This window comes from Hoplias malabaricus, chromosome 6 (assembly GCF_029633855.1).
Source record: "Hoplias malabaricus isolate fHopMal1 chromosome 6, fHopMal1.hap1, whole genome shotgun sequence".
Taxonomy (NCBI): Eukaryota; Metazoa; Chordata; class Actinopteri; order Characiformes; family Erythrinidae; genus Hoplias; species Hoplias malabaricus.
The window spans coordinates 8,247,458-8,261,307 of record NC_089805.1 but is presented as its reverse complement, the minus strand read 5'-3'; the positions used below and the strand labels follow the sequence as shown (position 1 = coordinate 8,261,307).

General features: G+C 38.5%; 2 protein-coding genes across 4 annotated transcripts; one reads left to right on the top strand and one right to left on the bottom strand.

The window, feature by feature from the left end:
* Positions 1-272: 272 nt before the first annotated feature.
* On the bottom strand, positions 273-4,365 carry pgls (6-phosphogluconolactonase). Of its 3 annotated transcripts, none has more exons than XM_066674997.1 (6): positions 4,276-4,365; positions 2,892-3,164; positions 2,278-2,385; positions 2,033-2,134; positions 1,186-1,326; positions 273-766 (listed from the first exon to the last, which is right to left on the bottom strand). In XM_066674997.1, exons 2-6 carry the CDS (start codon positions 3,156-3,158, stop codon positions 620-622), a joined length of 765 nt encoding a protein of 254 aa, XP_066531094.1. In that variant the 5' UTR covers positions 3,159-3,164; positions 4,276-4,365; the 3' UTR covers positions 273-619. The 3 variants fall into 3 exon arrangements, with proteins under 3 accessions (XP_066531094.1, XP_066531097.1, XP_066531096.1); XM_066675000.1 differs by having other exon boundaries at positions 4,282-4,355; XM_066674999.1 differs by having other exon boundaries at positions 4,210-4,287.
* A 765-nt stretch (positions 4,366-5,130) lies between these two features.
* On the top strand, positions 5,131-13,748 carry LOC136699439 (zinc finger protein 431). Its single transcript, XM_066674149.1, has 8 exons — positions 5,131-5,694; positions 6,275-6,350; positions 6,509-6,620; positions 6,721-7,382; positions 8,949-9,216; positions 9,321-9,451; positions 11,215-11,326; positions 11,821-13,748. Exons 1-8 carry the CDS (start codon positions 5,357-5,359, stop codon positions 12,393-12,395), a joined length of 2,274 nt encoding a protein of 757 aa, XP_066530246.1. The 5' UTR covers positions 5,131-5,356; the 3' UTR covers positions 12,396-13,748.
* Positions 13,749-13,850: the final 102 nt, after the last annotated feature.

Here is a 13,850-nt window from a genome sequence, read left to right as displayed (position 1 = left end):
CCAGCTAAACCATTCATGTGGGGGGACCAGCTGGGTACCAGCAAGATTTGTCCACTGTTTAAATGTGGGTCCCATATATATGTATGCCATCCAGTGTCAGTGATGGGACCAGGATGGGTTACACATAAGGCCATTTCCAATTCACTATAGGCCCCACACAAAGACAGCTACTCAGCTTCACCTATTCATATATATGCAGTCCACCTGGGTCTCTATATGTTTTATAAATAAGACCATGGATCTCATCTTTGACAATTTTTGTTTATTTTCCATTTAGTTACTTTGTATGAAACACTTTGCTGCACACATTAACATAAACCACAGAAACCCTTTTTAGCCCAGCAGCTTTTTTAAATAGCCTCATAAAAAATATATGTGGTTCAGGCCCAAAAGCTTTAGAAAATTTAAGTTGAAACAGTGTTACAGGGGATATATTCAGTGTTTAACTTCAACATGTACTGGTAAAGTAATGTGAAAACTTCAATAGAATAATACAAGGAATATCTGTTCTCTTCTAGAGTCATTTATTTATTAACACACGCCTCTTTGCAGAGATCTAACACTCAGCTTCATGAACAGTTTTGACACAACAGGAATAGAACCTTATTTATTCTACAGGTTATAATTTTGCTCCAGGGCCTGGTCTTTCCACCTCCAGGCTTAAGGAGACTGCTGCTGGTTCATCCACCAGCCAGAAGAGCTCTCCCTGAGTGGGTTTGACAAGAGCTGCAGGCAGTAGTGGACCTTCTCCACCCTCCAATACTTGCTGCAGAAATAGAGAAAATATAAGGAAGGAAATGGGTGCACAAAGTGTAGTCTGGAAAAAAGATTTCTATTTTTGTTCCACCCTTGAAAAACATTTATTAGACACACCAGTAAAACCCTAAATCTACATCTAAATCCTAATCTAAATTAATCTTAACATGTTTTCAGAAACAATACACATGCTTATAGCAATATTTAATCCAAATGCTGCAAACTATTTATGCAATTTTTGTCAGACCTTACTAGCAATTTCAGTTATGCTTTTTAAATTGAGCAGTGATTAGTTCTTCCTCTGCTAGTTCATTTGAGAACTAGGAGTCTGGTTGTGCTTGGGAACAAATAACTGCTTTGGAGTGTAGATGACTTCAGGGTAGATAGACTTTCCTATGGATTTTGCATGTTTTTTTCAACATGCCTTACCTTAAGCACAGACGCTTTACTGCCCCCGGTGGACACAAAGACCACACAGCGTGCAGCATTGACCATGGGCAGTGTGAGGGTCACACGTTGTGGTGGTGGTTTGGGGGAGTCAGTAATGGGAGCCACTGTCTTCTGTTTTTCCTGTAAAAGAGACACAAAATAATAATTAAATACTTTACCTAGGCAGCTGGTCACACGTATATTTTTTTACGTAACCATTAAATACGTCAGTTATAAGAATTCATCTGTGAGGCCAGATGTGAATTCCTCACTTTCTTATCTATGTAAACTACATAAACGTTTCACTGTAGTTCCTGAGAATACAAGCTTAATGTTATAGGTCTTTAAAATAAATACAGGATATGTGCTGTTTATCTTCCATCTTCCATCCATTCACATAGTTTTTTCTTATGAAAAGCAAAATTAAACCAACCTAACTATACTCCCCCAAGCATGGTAGGAAACCTATAGTGCAATTTCACACCAGTTATTAGTACACAATTATTAACCTATTCAGACCATACCACTCTGATTGACAATGCCTACATATCTAAAACCAAATTATCCATATTATCAAAAATTATTTGAACACCATTTCAACCACTACCTTCATCTGTGACCATGGTTATATTTTGTAACATATAATTTCTGAATTCAGGTAACCTTTTAGGATATGAAAGTGGGCAGTGTTTGTATTCACTGTCACTGGTGTTTGTGAAGAATTGCTCACCGGTGTGTGTTTGTGTTCATTGCCACAGATGGGTCAAATTCAGAGAAGCAATTTCCCTAAGGTGTTTTTTCTTCTTCTTCTTCTAATAAATAACATGACATAGGAAATGTATCTCACCTGCAGTAATGGATGGTCTGGGAAGAGTGAACATGTGTGTCCATCAGGGCCCATGCCAAGCAACAGCATATCAAACACTGGCATTTGTTCTGTTTTGAATGCCTGCAAAACAGCAGTGAATTACAAGGGAATGTAAACCTCTCAATAGAGAAAAAGTATTCTGTTTTTATCATAAAACATACTGAAATTTTGATATAAAAAAAATCCCACAAAAACACCAAGCTGAATATTTGTGATAAGTGTACCTTGCTGAGTTTGCACGCATAGTCCTCTGCACACTCTGACACTGGTAAGGAGGGGTTAATTGCCAAAACCTGATCCTCTGGAATGTTGATTTTGGAGAACAACTGATTCTAAGACACAGAACAGTAAAATTATTCAGGTGATTAAAACCCATGTCTTAACACTGACCCCATTCATGAGTTTCTAGCAATTTTTTGTGAAAAAGTTGTATAAGTAGCCCAAGTTAAATGATCATTTTTATGGTCCATATCAATAACAAATAGTTTGAAAGTTTTCAGGAAAGATTGCTTTATCAAATATGGCCCAGATATGCAACTAATTTGTTTTTTGATGTACAACTGGGAGCTGATATGTTACCTGTGAATCTTTCCACTGGTACCAATAAATTCCCAATTAAGCAATTTCATTCAATATTATAGTTGGACCCTAAACCCTACACACTGAAGAAAAGGGCTGTATGGAGTTTATTTTACTGAACTGCATGCATCAATTATTTTATTTAAATTACACAGAGTTTGGTCTTTCAAATTCCACACTTTTTGAAATAACAGTTAAATTATTTATTAATATGGGAATTATTAAATGTAGGTTTTAAAATCAGCCTAGTAACAGCTACCTTGTAAAGACCATATGTGCTTTCAGGATTGTCAAAAGACACCAGTCTTTCATCACAGAAGCCCACCAGCCACTGGCTACAGTCTAGGTTTGGAACTTGCGGCAACTCTTTGCTGAGAATGGACACTAGACTCCCTCCAGAGAGACCTAGGGAAAAACAGCCAGCTCCGCTGCTCAGGGCCTTGTTCGCTCGAGACATCACCAGATTGACCAGAACTGGACCCAGTTCTGTGGCTGATGAAAACACCACAACTCTCCGGCCTGTCATCTTATTCTGAAGTAATAATAAAAACAGGAGAAGTATAAATGGCAGATTATAGAACTTGCATGAGTAGCCTAAATCTATACTCGTTTAAAAGCATGTACCTGTTACTAATGTATAATAATGACAAGTGAACGAGAACTGGAATTCTTCAACTACAAAACAGCAATTCCAAACACTACTTAAAGTCAACGTTTATGATTGTGGGAAAACACTAGTCCCTGGTTTGTTTAGATTTAGAAGCCTCATGTCTTTTAACATGGAACAGTATGTTTGAGGAAAAATATGACTGTTGTTTGTACGTAAGTTTTATTCACTGTTTGAATATGGAGCAGGAATAGAGCAATATCCTCATCTCAGCTGCTTTTCAACATTTGGAGTCTCTTCATTGCCTAAAAACCTTCCATTTTACCGCCATGAGTGGATAGAATATTGTCTAGAAGTGTAGAATATTGGACTGAGAAACTTTTTTTTATGGTCATTATTAAAATTGTGAATATCACCTTTAAAATAACAATGGCAATTTTTAACAACAAAAATAGCTAAAGTCCATTATAGTGACACCTAGTGGTATTTCAGGGACTTTACAGAGAATAAAATCAACGGAAAATTAGCCAATTTAATACATATTGTTTTGGAGGTGGGCCGCATCGCAGTCACACAGGGACCTGGAGGTTGTGGGTTCGAGTCAAACTCCGGGTGACTGTCTGTGAGGAGTTGGTGTTCTCCCCGTGTCCGTGTGGGTTTCCTCGCACAGTCAAAAAAAAAAAAAACACACGTTGGTAAGTGTATTGGCGACTCAAAAGTGACCGTGTGTGTGTTGCCCTCTGAAGGACTGGCGTCCCCTCCAGGGTGTATTCCCGCCTTGCGCCCATTGATTCCAGGTAGGCTCTGGACCCACCGTGACCCTGATTTGGATAAGCGGTTACAGATAATGGATGGATGTTTTGGAAGTGAAAATTACTGATTTATTCTGAAACAATATTTGCAAACTGAACTCAAGTGAGTCGATTCCAGACAGAATTACACACAGACAGAACTGGACAAAAGCACTCACTACGTTAACTGGATAAACACGACACTCCACAAAAAACCCTGCAGAAATCTCTCTAAAATAACGTACGTTTACCCAGAAGGATTTGTATGAAGTTCACCGTTCCTGTGCACGCCTCTCTTCCGCACTCGAATTGCCCGCAGCCAATCAGCGGACGAGGTGACGTAATTCTAATATATAATGGGAATTGTAGTTTTTGTAGCAAAAAGCTACCACGTGATAAATAGGTAATAATTCAACATTATAACCTGTGTATATCTTTAAAAAGTTAATTTTTTTTTAAATAACATTGAGATCATAAGTGCTTTTACACTGATCAAAGTAAATTCTAATGTGAAATGTGTTTATTCTTTAAAATGGAGGAGAATAATAATTACTGCGGTTAACTCAATGTATCTACTCCAATATATTAAAATGTCCAATAGTTTAACAAAAGTCCCCTTCTGGTCATCGATTATACACCTAAAACTCATACCTGTTCATCGGAATTACACATTTAAAATCTATTTCCTCTTAAACAAACCCCCTAAACCTTCCAGTAGGTGCTGGCTCCATTAATTGTTTGAAAGCCTTGCCCTGTAAATTTACAAGACTGGTTGTTAGGTTTGTGACATAAACCCAGGCTAAATCAATTTGCCGATTTGTTTAATGAAACATTTCTGCCATTTCACTGACTGCTTGATACACTCTTTCTAGAACAATTCTTCTTCTAGTGTATAAAAAGGCAAAAATATTAACAAGGTTGAAAGCTTGAACTTTACTGGGGGAGCATTTATAAAAGCGATTTGAAATGTGTCCCAGTTTCCAAACATCCGTCACCTTGAACAGGAACCTTGAATTGTTGTACAGTTACAACAAAGAAATCTACACGCTTACACGTATAGCTTTCTAAGTGTGCACTTCAGAGAAGACGTTAGGGCTTAGGGCAAATATTGAGACAGGGCCTTGCTGACGTCTATGGTGATGACACTGACAGGAAGCAGCAGAGGAGGAGGAGGAGGGGACCAAAACACAAGTTCCTTAGTTTATCACGGGCTCGTTCGTTGTTTGTAACGTTGCCTAGTGTTTATTATATGCAGGAGGATACATTTCCACTCCTAGTCCCCGTGTTTATCTGAGAGCCTGAGGTTTTTGAGACTTCAGAGTAAAGATGCCGACCTCTCTGTCCTCTTTTCAGACTCAGTTAGCTGCCATAATGGACACCTTATCCAAAACAGCAGTGTTAGAGATCAGTAATCTGGTGGATATAGAATGTAAAATGCTGCGGTGTGAAGTGAGCCGCAGTCACAGAGAAATTGACTCTCTGAGAAAAAGACTACAGCTGATGGAGAACATGTTTGTCCAGCAGCAGCAACAGGAGGAGGAGATACACACTCACAACCAGCAGGTTTTAAACGGAGATCACCCTATACTACTCTCCACATCCGTTCAAGACCACTGCCCTGTTGACCTGTGTCCCAGCACAGAGAAACAGCCACCCATTAAAAGGTATGTCAGACCATTCAATCAGTAAAATCAGTCGCTTTTACCACCTAGAAGTAGCAAAGTGAATTTTTTATTATTTTTACTTTTATTCAGTAAAATGCAACTCACATTCAATAAAAAAAGTATAATTTCCCTGAATGAACACCACCTTTATATTCCATAGAGTGGGTTCTTCACATGGGTGCAGCCATTTTTAGAAATGCTAAACATCTGTAGACAGAATATGCAGATATATGCAAATTTACTGGGTTTTTTTGTGTGACATCACAGAAACAATTAACACAAAACAGGATATATTGCAAGGGTGTTCCACAAAGAAGGATTTCTATGTTGGCTAGGTAACAAGCCCACAGCTGAGCATTTACATTTTAGCTTATGTTATCTGGCTAAACTGAGTTGTCCTCCTTTGTTGAATACATCACTGCTTAGTTTTTATATGTGGATTGGGAAGTTTTGAAAATGTTAACACATTTATTGCCTCAATTAAAAAGTGACTGCAGTGAGGTGCATGGGTACATTTTAGCACATTACCGGTCACCAGTTGATTTCACCCAGCAGTAAACTTCCATTATAACTGATCTAGGGAGAATAACCTGCAGAAGTCAAACAGATGTGATTCTGCTATGAGAGACAGCCCTGGGACAACACAGAGGGACCAAGTGAGCTTTCTTCATTGTTATGTGACACCGACAAGCAAAATATTATATAAATTATATGCTTGTTTTGCTCGGTGTGATTATGGTCTCACAACTACGAGACCATTAATATAAATGTTATATATTTTACAACATGTATTTAATGTCTTTTTGTTATATAGGCTAGAGAAAAACATGAGGAAAAGCAGCCACTGAAAGTAATTATAAAACAGGAGCCTAATGGAATGGATATATGGGAGTGTACAAAGGGAGAGCGGAATTCAAGAGCGGAGAGTGAGTTCGCCTTTACATTTTAATGCATAAGTCTCAAACATTGTGCAGTTAATTAAAATGCTATGTTAATATAATGTAATGTAAATGTTCTCTGTTCCAGCTACCTGTGTTACTGGCTCTACAAGTGCTGAAGAAAAATCATCACCCATTGATCATCATAGTGGTGACACCGCTGACAGAAGCCCCAAAACAGTGAAGACCACCCCAGTGAATCCACTGGACAGTCCTTCGCTCGAAGAAATGACATTGGAACAGGAAGTTCCACCTTCACAAGTGCAAGTAAACACAGAACCTGAAAATCCAGACTACACTGGCTCGCAGATTTTTCTTTTACCAAAGCCCATAAGGGCACTCACCACATCCAATTTAACTGGGGACAAGCGCTTTGTCTGTCCGCACTGTTCCAAGCGCTTCAAGTGTTTCAGTCAACTAGAAATACACGAGAGAAGTCACACGGGGGAGAAGCCTTTCAGGTGTACGCTTTGTGGTAAAAGATATGCACAGAAGGGACACTTATACACCCATCAGCGTACTCACACTGGAGAGAAGCCATACCGCTGTGTCCACTGTGGAAAAGGTTTTATACAGAAATGCACACTGGACATGCACCAGCGAACTCACACTGGAGAGAAACCCTTCGTCTGTGTCAAATGTGGGAAAGGGTTCACAAAGAAATGTAACCTTAACAAACACTTGACCGTACATTCAGATCCTACCACAGGTTTCTATATGGACTCTGGTCTGCATGATCTTAACATCAGATAACAGATGTGAACGGACTGGACTTGGGTCTGGTAACCATGCTGTTTACGTTTTAGAGATGGTAATGGTATGGAAAACACTGTTTCACACACAGTATTCGTGACTAAAACCCTATTTGGACAGGATTAGTTTAATATGGGAAGGTTGGTATGTCTGTTATATTTATGGCTATTTTGCACAGGAAATTGTGTGTGTGTGTGTGTGTGTATGTATGTATGTATATATAAAACAAGGATGGGTGTGGCTCCCCAACTGCATATTGTTGTCACAACAAATAGATCACATACATCTGTTGTTTTTAAATGCCTCCTTGTTACTGCTGGACTGAGAATAGTTCATAGAACAAAAATATCCAACCAACAACATCCTGCCCACGAAAAAAGGGCAAGAGGATCTGTTTCTACGGTTTATTTTATAGGTTTACTCTTGTTAATAAAAGTAAATTACGTGGAGCATTTGAACTGACACACACAAGTAATTATTACATGTTCTCATCTCGTCATGTAAAAAAAACAAATCCTGTCCTTATATGGTTTACATTTTAGTCATGGCTTTGGTCAGGAAATTACCAGCAATTTGATTGATGTATTCTTGTATTTATTCATTCAAGGATTAAAGTCACCCTGAAATCAAAGCTTATATTTCATCTTTTTAATTCATTCACGGTTTATTGGATTAACCTCAAAAACATCTGATTTGTGATGACATCATAGTGCAGCTGTCGGTGGGGGATTTTACAAACGCCATCAAGCAGAAGACTTAAAGATCATCTGTTTTACTGTATTCAAAAATATGTCACAGTTAGAGGATCTAAATATGTTACGGTTTCCCCTTCTAGAGAACCTTAAAATTAATGTCTTCTCAATTACAGAGAAGTAAAAAGACAAGCTGATGTCTTTCCTGACACAATCCAACCATTTCACCTGGGCTTGGGACATGAGGAGTGCACAAATCCAACCTCCACACAAACTCCATACAGACCGTGATGTGCGATGAAGCTTGAGCCCGGGGCCCATGGAGCTGTGCAGCAGCAATGCTTCTAATAAAATACCTAAAATGTAACTGACTGAAAATGTGATTCCTTTAATAAAAATAATACTAATAATAATAGATTAATCCAAAAGTCATCAACTGGTAATAAATACTCCTTTATGAGCTAAATAGTATAAATGTCCTTAAAGCATACACAGACTGTAAAACGGATTAAAGGGAACTAGCACATGCTTGTGATTAGACAGATATAGGATGTATGTTTATAACTTGCCTGGGTGGTGGAGTGCGTGCTATATTTATAGGCATACTTTATTCCACTTTAGGGCAGTGACGTGGTGCAGAGGGTAGGGGCTGATTTTGAGCTCATTTTCTTCTACACAAAGAGTTACGGTAAAGACTCCCATCATCCCCCACTGTGCTGCCTTTCATAATAAAGTGATAAAAAATTCAAAAGAAGAGAAGAAAAGAGGAAAGGAAAACAGGGGACTACTGTATGTGCTTTGGGCGGAGTGTAAGCGTCTTAAAGGTAAGGGTAAAAACGCTGTTTTAGCATTGGTTTGTAGCTCTGTGTAGCGTTTATTGGCGATGGAAGCGATGGGGAACGAGTCCCATTTCCAGACGCAGTTATCGTCGATTATGGAAATGTTGGCGAAAACGGCAGCGGTGGAGATAGGGAAACTCGTTGAGGAAAGCCACGCGATGCTGAGGCTGGAGATTACGAGGCGAATCGGCGAGAACGAGACCCTGAAAAACAAGTGCGATTTCCTTGAGTGTGAGCTGAAGGCGACGAGGAGAAAGCTGCAGGCTAGTGTGGACGCGCGGTTTGGGACGGGACCCAAAGGTAAACTCACCCCATCAACAACAATGAGATGTCTTCTTCACTTTGAGAAACTGTCTAAGAAAGTGCCCAATTAACGGCATAAATATGTTGTGCTCTGTGTTTAGCAGAGGTTCCCCATCGCCCCACCATTGATGGAGTGTTTGGTAAAGAGTGGTGCATGGATTTGTGGAAAGAGAAGGAGCTCAGTTCCAGGCAGAGGGGCAGTTGTCTTAATAAAGAGCCCTGTGTTACAGAGGTGGGTGCCTGCGGACCAGGCTGGTGTCCTCCACAAATATTAACTCTCAACGTTTTTTAATGTTAATTCAATCCCACTTGTATAATATAGGAACTCTATAATAAATAATAGAATTTATATAATATTCACGTTCTAATACAGCACTGTTTGTGTAAAGATATATATGATTTTATTTTAGTTTCTAGCTCGTACTATTTTTAATTGAAAAATATGACGAATATGTTTTAAAATAGTTATATTTAGAAATGACATCAGCACAAGTATGTTCGCTGTTTGAGAAATACTATTTGGAAATGACACTTAAAAAAAAAATATATATATATATATATATATATATAAAAGGCTGCCCTGTTTCTGAGATGGGCTATTTGTTGCCTTTTCTCAGAAAGTGGGTGCAAAGAAAAAGAAAAAGAAATCATGCAAATTAATTGCTAAAGCTAGCATGCTAACATTATGGTAGTTATAGAGTTTGTAAAGCCACAGCAAACACAGCCGACATGACAACTCAATGTGAAATGGAAATTACTCATAGAAGTATTATACGTTTTCGTAAGTTTAGTAATTTCGTACAGTTTTACCGAATGCCTACTATCTATATGTTTGTATAGAGTTTAAAATATTGATTCTGCAGGTTTAATTAGCCCCATAGCTGATAGTTGTATTGTAGTTCTTCAGGTTTTTTTTTTTAAATGTGGGTTAACTCTTCAGGGTCACCATAGCAATGTTTTTTTTTTTTTTTTTTGTAGTGGATCACCAGATTTGCCGCTGCAGGTAATCTTGACAAATGCACTAGTGTGTTGGTCGAGATTTGGGTTACAGAGAGAAAGCTCTGGTGGTTAGCTAGATAGGTGAACTGCAACAACACAGATAGGCACCCTGGGATTGATGGGAGCATTCTATAATGAGCTAAATTTATTCTATATTACCCAAGACTTACATATGAATTATTACATATAAATACAATTTAAAAAGCTCTGAAGACTTGTGTAATTTCATTGGTCTGGTTTTTGTGGATCCTATATCAATACCATTCATTCATTATCAGTAAGCGCTTATCCAGTTCAGGGTTGCTGTGGGTCCAGAGCCTACCTGGAATCATTGGGCGCAAGGCGGGAATACACCCTGGAAGGGGCGCCAGTCCTTCACAGGGCAACACAGACACACATTCACTCACACACAGTTTTCACTCACTACGGACACTTTTGAGTCGCCAATTCACCTACCAACATGTGTTTTTGGACTGTGGGAGGAAACCGGAGCACCCGGAGGAAACCCACACGGACACAGGGAGAATACAACACACTCCTCACAGACAGTCACCTGAAGCAGGAATCGAACCCACAACCTCCAGGTCCCTGGAGCTGTGTGACACTACCTGCTGCGCCACCGTGCTGCTATATCAATATCAATAAGTTATATTTGTAATGAATGCATTTGTGACTGAAAGTGTCTCCACAGTTGCACTGGTTCACATTAAACCATTCTAAGTGATGTAGTTTTTCATTGTGACGTAAGCATCAATTTAAAAAATTGGTCCAGTCCTTATTATACACTGCTCATTAGCCCAAGGTTCGGTTTATTAAACATTAACTACTAATTAATCTTTATCATGTTTTAAGGATTTTGAGGATATCACGTCAACGCCTCAGGTTAGACTCTTTGAGTATAAAGGCCTGAACTCTTGTAAAATGTATGCATATTTGCATTGTATGTTACATGAAATAGTGGTTTACTCATTGCTCTGTATTCTATTCATTTTTCAGCCAGTCAGTCTGATTGATGATGGCCCTGATATGATCATCATCAAAGACGAAACATATGAAGATTGCTCAGGAAACGGCAAGCTTCAGAGAGACCCAAAGAGTAATGAAAAAGGTATGTTGAATGAACAAAGTACAGCAAAAATTATATTTCATGCAATCATGCAGATGTACATGGACCTAAACAGACACCATTTTGTTGCATTGTAAAACACCACGGTGCTATTTATAATGTACTTTTAAGATCAGGCAGCATTCTGGTTGAGATTGCATAAACGTAATGGTAGTTGCAGTCAAGATAAACTAATGCACATTAACAAGATTGAGCTCAAAAATTGTTATATAGGAGTTATTATTGTCAGGCTTTACTAGTGATGTTAAAATATATTTTGAAAGTGTTACTATGGTTTTACAATTTGGGTTTATAAGTCTTTCTCCATTCAAAGGGTTGAGAGCCTGGTCTTATATGAATGGAAATGCCAACAGTCTTTATTATGAGGTTTTAAATTGGGTTTATAAAGTGTTGTCCAAGATGTTGAGTGCACCTCTGACCTTAGAGATAATTGCATTTAAGTGTCAAATTTTAAAATCCACTATTTATTTGTCCAGTTGTGGGTCCTGCTGCATTCTCAAGCACTGAAAGCGAAGTGGGCCACAGCAGTGAAGATTTTATTGCTTTCAATGATCCTTTGGAAAGCACAGAGCAGAGTCAAGATGGAGAACAGACCTTTGACCCGAGGTCATCTGCACTTCTAGACGGAGAGACTTCTTCATCGAACATTAACATAGATGAATTTGGGGGATTCTACACCGGGAATGTGAACTTGGGAGTGCCAAAAGTTGGTTCGGAGCTGAAGAAAATCGAGTGTGTTTTCTGTGGGAAAACTTTCAACTACTTGAGCTATCTGAAAGTGCACTTACGGACACACTCCGGAGAGAAGCCTTTTGTGTGTTCGGTGTGTGGTAGACGTTTTGCTCAGAAAACGTACCTGAAGATCCACATGCGCACACACTCCGGAGAGAGACCTTACACATGTGTAGAGTGTGGGAAGAGCTTCTCACAGAAAAGTTCACTCAACATACACCTGCGTAGCCACACTGGAGAAAAACCATACAGCTGTGTGGACTGTGGAAGGCGTTACGCTTATAAACATGGCTTTAATACACATCACTGCTCTAACTAGGTCACTGTCAATATTAAATACCCCACTACTATTAATGTTTGACACAGACACTGTGGTTTATTCAGACTCTCACAAATGTACACTGTTATACGGAAGAACTATTGAAAAGTCTTGTGCATGTAAGTGAAAGATGTAGCATAGGTGGCATTTTGTACTGACTGTTTTAAAGAGAGTACAACCAAGTATTATAGCTGGAGTAGGTCATTTTGTAGAAAGCAGTGCTAACAAGCTTTTGAAAAAGAATACTAATGAAAAAGCTCCACCCCCTACATTCAACCTTCCTTCCCAAGCCACTCACTGAAACCACAGGAATGCCATGGCTTGATAAGTCACACAGACAGAGAGGAGTGTGATACCTTGCCTTCAGACACCATCCATCTACCTCACGTCAAATTCACATGTAAGAAAGCACCGATATTCATTCTGGTTTACCCTTCATCCAGCCTCTTTTTGGTGGATACCTTATCCCTCAGTCCTTTTCTTAGTTTAGCTGTGCTGCATCCCTGTCTGCCTCCAGCCTTCAGCAGCACAAGTCTCTGAACATGTGCAGAGTGCATGCATGGGGCAGGGTGATCAGAGCAGTCCTGTGGACCATATAGAAAATAAACCTTGTTATTTATGTCTTTGATTTTCAGATTGATATCAGGATTTAAAAAGTATTTAAAAATATATACACCAAACAAATCACCTACTCCAGCTTTCAGATTCTTGGGCTGAAAAGTGAGGTGTTCTTTAAAATAAAGGGCAGCTTTGTAGTTTTTGTTATGAACGCACAAAAATGTACAGTGCAAAAAGTCAGAGACCACACTCCATTTATATTTAATTGATTTAAATTTAAGTTATTCTTCATTTACAGTTCAATGTAGCATAGATATTTTCATAATAATTTGGTATTACACAATCTAGATTAAAAAAGATATGAATGGCCCACACAAAAGTTAAGAAGTAAAAGGAAATAGACACCAAAAAAATATACAAATCAAAAAAAAGTGCTGTGTTCACAGAAAACGCAACCGATCTGTAGAACTGAACTGTAGACATATGGGAAATTCCCTTCATATTTCTTTGAATTTCTGAAAGCAAGTTATGAAGGTAAAAATAGTGAGCAGTTGTGAGGTGCCTGTGTAGTTTTCTGTTAAATGTATTTTATTAATGGCCTTTTGATTGGAAATTAAATGAATACAAGAGCAGTCTCTGACTTTTGTACTGACTCCTTGTATGTGCCATGAACCCAGCTGTGTATTTGAAAGAACAGCATGCTTGAGTTATTGACTGGGGAGTGTGACCGTATTCTTGTCTTTTTGTAATTTAAATTATATATTTAATCTACTCAATCCTTTTAGTATTCATTTTTTAAAATTTCTTAGCTAATTAAAAATGATAGTTAATGACTCTGGTGAATTGTGTTTTTTGTAAAGATGTTTGATAACTTTGTGGTTACATTAGCTCTGTATC